The following is a 9,634-nucleotide window of genomic DNA, read 5'->3' as shown; positions in this document are numbered from 1 at the left end:
TTTTGACCAAAGACGAGCGGCTGCGCAGCCTGCGCTACCGGTGGTGTTCAGGCAACGGATCGAAAGTACCATAGCGTTAAGGAGAACTCCTTCTAACGCTATGGACCAGAGGGTTTATTCAGGCTCCAAAGGATCCAAAACACAGAGCAGGGAACAGTCGACCTTCAACCACTCACAGCATGTGAACATGGTGAGGTTGCCACACTGTCACTGACTCCCCCAGTGGGACTGCCATTTCTTTCCAGGGGCCAGTTCCTTTGTTGAGAGCAACGTTCATTTATTTATTCAATTAAAGTGTTGATAAAAATTATATTTTCTATGGGTATACGTGATAAAGTAATTATCAACCCAAGTCCTTATACAACCCCGGCCATGGCTGTATCAGACTCTGACATGCCGGCACCGGCCAAAGCTTGAAACAACGTTGAATGCCTGTGTGATAATAATACTGTGTATATATACATCAGTGGTGTAAAGTAACTAAGTACATTTACTCAAGTACTGTACTTAAGTACAATTTTGAGGTACTTTTACTTTACTGGAGTATTTCCAGTTGTCTATACTTTTACTTCTATTCCACTGCATCTCAGAGGCAAATATTGTACTTTACTCCACTACAATTATTTGAAAACTTTCGTTACTAGTTACTTTGCAGATATAATGGGTCCATTTGGTTCCATTTGTACACTCTCAGAGTTAAATTAACATTGATTTTACAATATAAATTGGGGTCTCAGAGATAGAAATGCCATTAAATGGGGGTCCGTAGCATGTCAAACTGGGGGGTCCTTGAAATTAAAATGGTTAAAAATCACTGCTAGAGCCTTAAAAAATCTTCTTTTATGGGGGGCCTTGGCATATCTTTTCAAATGGGGGTCCGCCGGCTAATAAGTGTCAATTTGGGGGGTCCTTGACATGAAAAAGGTTGAGAACCACTGTACTAGATAGCATTTGTGTTACAGGTCCATTTGGTTCCATTTGTACACTCTGGGTTATTTACTGTGTACTAAGAAAGATACAAGAAAGATCCGGAACATGGGACACTGCTATAGATGTGTCCCATGCACAGAGGCTGACACATCCAGACACAGGGGACAGACAGACCGCCCTCCTCTCTACCCTCCCCGTTCTCTTAACCCCACATGTAATCTCTCTCTCTCTCTCTCTCTCTCTCTCTCTCTCTCTCTCTCTCTCTCTCTCTCTCTCTCTCTCTCTCTCTCCCCACATTCCTTGACACTTCACACTGTCACTGACACATCATGATGCCATTTTGTGTCATCATCACACATGCTGGCTCTCACACACGCACGCACGCACGCACGCACGCACGCACGCACGCACGCACGCACGCACGCACGCACGCACGCACGCACGCACGCACGCACGCACGCACGCACGCACGCACGCACGCACGCACGCACGCACGCACGCACGCACACACACACACACACACACACACACACACACACACACACTCTACAGGGTCTGTCTAAAGAGAGGGAACACATTATAGGGGAACATCCATAAAGGACAAAGGAAAAGAGGAAGAGTGTGTGCGTGCGTGTGACTGTGTTTCATCCAAGTGGCACGCTGGGACTGTTGGTGCATGTAGCTCCGTCGTTCACTCTTTCTCTTTCTCTCTCTTTCTCTCTCTTTCTCTCTGTTCTGAGTGCCTAAAGCACTCTTGAACTTCAACTTAATGCAGGGTCGTTGCTACTTTTGAACCCGCGTTAATGTGTTTGCCGTTGAAAGCACTGCTGATACGAGCAAAGGAAATACGGTGGACACCAGGGCACCATACCAGGGCCTATGGACTGTTTTCACTGTGTGCAGGCCCAGATTGTCTGATCGTATTCACTCTCAACATGCATGGAAAGCATAATAAGCATTTTTCAGGTGGGAATAAATAGTCATATAGCCACGTATAATATACCCTATATATCGTCGCTGTCGTGCAGAAACCTCTTATCTTCATATTCTAACTTTTTTTTTTGTAAATTAATGTCCTACTTGATCACACTACAGCGTCACACAACAGCATCAAAAGTAGCAGATCTACAAGCTCGAAACGCGGCGCGTTTTGAGCTTGTAAGATCTGCTACTTTTGATGCTTTTGAATTTGAATCCTGAAAAGTAACAGTTTCCACCTGGCAGAGACGATATGCGGGACTGTCAGTCTGATATTGAAAAGTGAAAAATAATAATAACAACTATATACAGCATATATATATTCAAATGAGTCTGCCGGGCCAGATACAGTGTGATTTCTGCGGGGCCAATTCTATTGCCGACCACTGCTTTAGGGGGTGGCTAGATCGTGATTGACAGGCTGTTATGTCTCTACTGGTTTTCATACATATACGGTACACACACACACACACCCACACACTGATTTGACTCTTATAGCATACAATTTCTGAGACACCTTATTGTGAGGTATTTATGATATACATATAACTTATACTTATTTTCATGACATGCACTTTTTTGTGTGCTTTTAATCGCTTTATTAAAACAAAATTATCGACAGCGACGATATACAATTGCTGTCGACAGTCGGTCAGCTGTACTTGAAAGTATTTCTTCCAAATTGAAACTTTTAACTGTGTCAGTCATGACAGAGTTGTTTTTTAGATTCCCCAGGCGTTGCTTCTGCACGTCTCCTACCCGGGCTCAAGAGCACAGGTTCTATCAGTCACAGCACAGACTTCCTGATTCACACTGATGGGGAAAGAGGGAGTTCTAGATCTGAGAAAAGGTTCTAGAACTCTATCAATCATTTCAGCAGAGAGAGAACGTTCTGGAACTCGTACAGTCTGTCTGTCAGACAAACAAACAGATGGACAGACATTCAGACACAGACAGACAGACAGACAGACAGGCTGCTAGACAGACAGAGTTCTGTCTAGCAGCCTGCTCCTAGACGCTCTCGTCCTTGCGGTCTTTATTCCAGTACTTCAGTCCCTCTGGAAGGGACGTGTCCTCGTCCTCCCCACCCGTCCCCTCCACTATCTCCTCGTACGTGGACCTCTCCGTGAACGGCCTGCTCCCCAGCAGCTCCACCATGTCGCTCTTATCCAGAACCTCCTTCTCTAGGAGGCGTAGGGCCACCTTCTCCACGTCGGCCTTCTTGTCCACCAGGAGCTCGTGGGTTCGCCGGTAGGCGCGGCCGATCAGAGATCGGACCTCGTTGTCGATGAGTCGGGCCGTGGCTTCGCTGTACGGTTTCTCCAGGACCGTCTCGCCCTGACGCGGGAGTTCAAACGAAACCTGCCCGACCTTTTCGTTCATGCCAAACTGCACGACCTGAGCGTACGCACTCTTTGTGACCTTGCGCAGGTCGTCCTGGGCTCCGGTCGTGATTTGTCCAAAGAAGATCTCCTCTGAGGCTCTTCCTCCCAGAGTCATGCACATCCTGTCTAGCAGCTGTTCTTTGGTGTACAGATACTGTTCCTTGGGAAGGTACTGAGCATAACCCAGACCTTTACCTCTGGGAATGATGGATACCTTGATGAGTGGCTCCGCGTGTTCCAGAAACCAGCCGGCGACGGCGTGACCGGCCTCGTGGTACGCGACCATCCGCTTCTCCTCCGGCTGCAACACCTGAGACCTCTTCTCCAAACCCCCTATAACCCTCTCTATGGCTTGTTCAAAGTGTTTGTGGTTGATGGCGTCTGAGAGGTGTCGAGCGGCGATCAGCGCTGCTTCGTTACATACGTTGGCGATGTCAGCACCAGAGAAACCCGGTGTGACAGTGGCCATTTTCTTGGCCAATGCATCTTTGTCCGTGTCGACTTCCAATTTCAGGGGTCGGAGGTGAACTTTGAAGATGGACGCCCGACCTTTGATATCTGGCAGACTGAGATAAATCTGCCTGTCGAAGCGTCCGGGTCTCATCAGAGCCGGGTCCAGGATGTCAGGTCTGTTGGTTCCTGCCAAAACCACCACGTTAGTGGACGTGTTGAACCCGTCCATCTCCACCAGTAACTGGTTGAGTGTGTTCTCCTGTTCACTATGTCCTCCTCCAAAGTTCCCTCCGCCTCTCTTCCTGCCAATGGCGTCGATCTCATCGATGAACAGGATGCAGGGAGCGTTCTTACGAGCCATGACGAATAGGTCTCTCACCCTTGCAGGGCCGACGCCCACAAACATCTCCAGGAACTCTGAGCCGTTTACGGTGATGAAAGGAACGTCGGCCTCACCAGCGGTGGCTTTAGCCAGCAGGGTCTTACCGGTCCCCGGAGCTCCTGTCAGCATCGCCCCCTTGGGGATCTTGGCTCCGAGGTCCTGGTATTGTCTTGGATTCTTCAGGAAGTTGACAAACTCCATGATCTCCAGTTTGGCCTCCTCGCAGCCGGCTACGTCTTTGAATTTGACGTCGATTTTGTCTTTCAGGAGCTTGGCTGTTGTCTCCCTGACGCTGAACAGGCCCATCCCCCGACCGGGTCCCCCCATCCCCGCTCCCCGAGACCCCATGTACAACCAGAAGACAACGAGTAACAATGTAGGGAGCATGTTGAGTAGAAAGGTATAATCACCCTTTGTAGAATAGACACCAAACAGTCTGTTCTTTTCCTTGATACCCAGCTCATGCTGAGCACTCTCCAGGTTCCTCTCAAACAATTCCACGCTGCCAATGTTGAAGTACAAGTACTGCCCGTCCACGGGAGCCTTCCCTGCGGAGAAGACCACTCTGACGTAACGTTTGTCCACCACTTCGAGACGTTTAACCACTCCTTCAGAGAGGTAGTTGTTGACAAAGTCCTGCCATGTCACTTCTCTCCCTCCATCACGGAAGAAATTATAATATGTAACTGCTGCCCAAAATGCTGCCGAACCCAGAACGTACAAACAAAACTCCTTATCGTCCCACGGAATGTCACCCCTCTGCAAGCGGCTGTACCAGTTAGAGTCATCCTTACGACCAGCTCCTCCTGTTGCTCCGCCTCCTCCTCCTCCTCCTGCTGTTTTCCCATTGGCTGTATGGCCGTCGGGCGGCTTGGACTCTCTGGTCTTGTCTTTCGCGGTTTTCTTACTGTCAGGGAAATACTTCTCAAAGCCTTTGGGAGGCTTAGAGCAGCGGATGTTGAACGCTCGGATAACACTGGTACCTACCGCCCCCTGCTGGACCCATAAGTGTCGTCCACAGTGACTTGTTGTGACATTCGGAGGCAGCCGGGATCTCAGGAGGTTTCTGAAACCTTGTGATAAACGCAGATATCCATGAGCCATTGCGATCAATAATAATATCGTATTGTCCGTTCTGTAGCTACAGTTGACAAAACAACACCAGGAATAAAACACTATTATGTCATGAGCCAAAAAGCATCATTGTAGATGGCTCATTTGGGATTAAGCTTAACGATGCAAAGTTGTTTTTAAGAAAGATGCTGATTGTATTATATAGTATACGTCATACTGGTAGATCCATCATAAATGGCTGACGTCATAGGCGTGTCACATGCCCAAATATGGAGACCACCCAGCCTGGCACCGCGCTGCGATACATCATAAATAGCTGACGTCATAGGCGTGTCACGTGCCCAAATATGGAGATCACCCGGCCTCCCAACGCGAGGCGTTGTGAGCATGTAGATCGGCTATTTTCACAATATTTATCTGTGGAACCGAGTCAAACTAAATGTAATGCCTCAGCCCCTACATTCCAAGTGCTTATCAGGGTGGGGGGGGGGGTCCCCATTCAAATTATGATTATTTTGGGGGTCACAGCCTGAGAAGGTTGAAAACCACTAAGTTAGGTGACTAAAGGAGGATGGGGGATCGAGATGACTGATTATTTTTTCTGTTCTGTTCTTTTTTTTGTTCTGTGCAGAACATGAAGTTGAAGTAAAGTCAAGTTGAACGACCTGCAAAGTGTTGGAGATCAATTTAAAGGATAGCACACTGTGTGGGCTTATGACTTTTGAATGAACTTCTGAGTGCAAATCAGGTCAAATGACGCAATCTAGTCCTGCCAGAGGCATGGGGCCCAAATATGTTCTGTGAAAATGGAAAGAGAGACACTATCACTATTGGACTTTCATAAAATATAACTTCAACATGTTATATTGTATTGTAGTGTACTGTAGATTCGCCTCCATTGCCTCCAAAGGCGCTTCGGGGGGAAAATCATCATCAACAATTTCCCAACAAATCTTCGATTTCATCGATCACCTGTCAACAGTGAGTGTGTAGGCAGCATTGTCAACCGGTGAAGTATAGCAAACGTGAGAGGAATCTGTGGAAACGAAAGTGGGGCGCATTCTGAATCGAATAGAAAACTATTTGAGGAGCACAATGGCACATGGAGAGACTGGGTGGATTGACCATGTTATCCATTGAAAATTGGATTGGTGAAGAAGTTGGACTATTGTGGATGGTGTCATGGAGCACAAAGGCTCGCCGAGGGCTCTTCAAATTGAGGATGCCAGGGTTCAGGGGGACAGGCGGACGCAGCCAGGGGTGTAAAGTAACTAAGTACATTTACTCAAGTACTGTACTTAAGTACAATGTTGAGGTACTTCTACTTTACTGGAGTATCTCCAATTGTCTATACTTTTACTTCTACTCCACTACATCTCACAGGCAAATATTGTACTTTTACTTCACTGCAATTAATTGAAAACTTCAGTTACTAGTTACTTTACAGATATAAATAATAACATTATAAAACATACATTAACCACTTTAGCCCTATTTCATACCTATAAGCTATTTGAAAATAGACGATCTACAAGCTCACAACGCGTCGCATCGCGACGCGTTGTGAGCTTGTAGATCTGCTATTTTCAAACCTTTTAGTACTTTTACTTTTGGTACTCTAAGTACATTTTGATACCAATACTTTTGTACTTTTACAAGTAAGGGACTTTTACTTGTAACAGAGTACTTCGACATTGCAGTATTGATACTTTTACTTAAGTAAAACATTTGAGTACTTTTTCCACCACTAGACGCAGCGTCTGTCAGTCTGTCAGTCTGTCTGTCAGTCTGTCTGAGCCTCTCAGAGGTCACCTGTGGAACGAGGGGATAGCACTGAGGCGTGACAAATGTTGCCTCAAGGCAGCCACGCGTCGTCGGTACGACGAAGTCACCTTTCAAACACCTCTGGCTGACTGCTGCTGACACACTGGCCCCGAGGAGGACAGGGAGAGACAGAGGGAGGGTCGGACGAAGAGTGATCCAGGGACGTCAAAGTGTTCCGGCCTGATGGTATAGCAGCGCTGGAGCCAAATGTCATCGGGTCATCTGAATTAATAAGGGTTGTCATCTGGGGAGTGTGAAGGTGCCATGGTAATCCAATCAGTATAGTTTTCGAAGATATGTTGTCGGACGCAGTGGTGGAAAAAGTACTCAAATGTTTTACTTAAGTAAAAGTATCAATACTGCAATATAGAAATACTCTAATACTAAAAGTCCGGAATTCAAAATGTACTTAAGTAAAAGTACAAAAGTATTGGCATCAAAATGCACTAAAGTACCAAAAGTTAAAGTACTCATTATGCAGAATGTCCCATTTCAAGGTCTCAAATGTATAACAATCTTTTGAAAATAGCAGATCTACAAGCTCACAATGCGTTGCATCGCGACGCATTGTGAGCTTGTAATCGGCTATTTTCAAATGGCCGAAATGTATATAGGGCTGAAGTTGTAAATGTATGTTTTGTAATAATAATCAAAATCTACAAAGTAACTAGTAACTAAAGTTTTGAAATAATTGTAGTGGAGTAAAAGTACAATATTTGCTTCTGAGATGTAGTGGAGTAGAAGTAAAAGTATTGGAAATTGGAAATACTCAAGTAAAGTACAAATACCTCAAAATTGTACTTAAGTACAGTACTTGAGTACATGTACTTCGTGACTTTCCACCACTGCGGACGGACGGAGGGTTCGCCCAACCCACCAATATGCCGCCAGACATTCATAAAACCTGCTGCTACTGGGACTTATCACAGTAATTTAAAAAATGCAATATACAACTCAAAACAGATCCGAAATACACTGGAGGAAGCTGCAACATCTTTTCATAATTACAATAAGTATTGCACCAGCTGCAGGGATTGTTGTTTATTATCTCAGTGTAATAGTGATTACCATGAACTTTATTTGTATACCTTTTATTCTTAGAATGTAGTTTGAGGTGGTGGTTGATATTATTAACAATATACTGTCAAATATAAAGCACATATGGATTTATGTGCTCACCGCAATTCTTCTTTTTTTCCAGAGTTGCGGGTTGCGTTTTTTTTGGTAGCTAGTTTTAAAAATGCAGTGGCTTCTTTGGCAAATCTAACAAGCCGAAATGTCTTTGATGTATATGTCACAGTACGATTGGAGAACCAGTACGATTGAAGACAGAGCGCTCGTTTTTAGGCACGGGGCTTCGGGGCGAGGCGGGGCTTTTCGAGACAGGGTTTATTAGCGAGGTTCGCGAGGAGGAGGAGAAGGAGGACGCGGCGCTGCGAGGCGGGGGTTTATTACGCGAGGCTCAGGAGGGGGAGGGGGAGGAGGAGAAGGAGAACGCGGCGCCACGAGGCGGGGCTTTGATGCGACGCCGACGCAGACCTGTCTTTTGTTGTTCCCCCCCACATAGCAACCAGGAAGCTACGCTAGGGGAATGCTGAACACGCGTTCACACGCACACGCTTGTCCATGACGGAGGCGCGCCGACTCAACAGAGCTTGAGGCCGAGGAGGCGCGCCCTCGCGCCTCCAGGTGCGAGTGCCCGCGCTGACCGGCCGATGCTCTGATGAGTCGAATCAGCGCCGTTCGAGTTGTAAACCGATAGGGACAGAATAGTTCTTTTCATGGATCACTGTGTGTGTGTGTGTGTGTGTGTGTGTGTGTGTGTGTGTGTGTGTGTGTGTGTGTGTGTGTGTGTGTGTGTGTGTGTGTGTGTGTGTGTGTGTGTGTGTGTGTCAGGGAGAAAGTAAAACAAAAGCCAGAACACAATAAAAGTATCTTAACAGTCCTGCTTTCAATAAACCAAAAAAAGCATGAGCGCGTGCGCGTGTGTGTGCGTGTGTGTGTGTGTGTGTGTGTGACTGTGTGTGTGTGGTCGCGGCCATATATGTTTGTGCACAAGCCTGGCTTGTGGCTCCCTCTAGTGTTGCTTCTACAGAATTGCTGGGTGGGTGGTAAAAACGAGCGCGCTTTCTTCAATCGTACTGGTTCTCCAATCATACTGTAACATATATACTATAATTCCCCATAGGTTTGAGGAGGAGTGTGAATCACATTGAGTGACAGAATCGGTCTGGAGTCCCTACTTATTAAGCCCTGGCTCAAATATGCGTGTAATGCTATAATAAATAACCGAAACATAAGTTGTTATAGACCTACATAGAAATGTTAATGATATATGCATCTAATATTTTTTATTAGGAATATATGGGCTCGGTTTGGCTTGTTTTTCAAGGTGGGTTGGCTTATTTCTAACACTGAAACTGACCTAAAGATGACTCAAAACAGTGTAAGCAGAGGTATATTTGTGTGTGTGTGTGTGTGTGTGTGTGTGTGTGTGTGTGTGTGTGTGTGTGTGTGTGTGTGTGTGTGTGTGTGTGTGTGTGTGTGTGTGTGTGTGTGTGTGTGTGTGTGTGTAAAAGTGAGAGACAGGGTATGTCATCAGATTGAG

At 46.2% G+C, this 9,634-nt stretch overlaps 1 protein-coding gene across 1 annotated transcript in view; it reads left to right on the top strand.

The window, feature by feature from the left end:
- The window catches only part of LOC308082002 (dedicator of cytokinesis protein 3-like), a gene marked incomplete at its 3' end in the record, with an annotated part of 230,792 nt that overhangs the window by 151,909 nt on the left and 69,249 nt on the right, over positions 1 to 9,634 (top strand). The window contains 7 exon segments of the mRNA XM_080423612.1: positions 1,584 to 1,608; positions 2,954 to 3,151; positions 3,235 to 3,312; positions 3,445 to 3,567; positions 3,808 to 3,915; positions 4,031 to 4,504; positions 4,588 to 4,746. Of these exon segments, the coding sequence (XP_080279738.1) occupies positions 1,584 to 1,608; positions 2,954 to 3,151; positions 3,235 to 3,312; positions 3,445 to 3,567; positions 3,808 to 3,915; positions 4,031 to 4,504; positions 4,588 to 4,746 (1,165 nt within the window).

Source organism: Gymnoscopelus braueri (assembly GCF_963280865.1).
Source record: "Gymnoscopelus braueri genome assembly, chromosome: 3".
Classification (NCBI taxonomy): domain Eukaryota; kingdom Metazoa; phylum Chordata; class Actinopteri; order Myctophiformes; family Myctophidae; genus Gymnoscopelus; species Gymnoscopelus braueri.
Note: the sequence above shows the minus strand (reverse complement) of the source record. Positions and strands in the feature narration are given on the sequence as shown.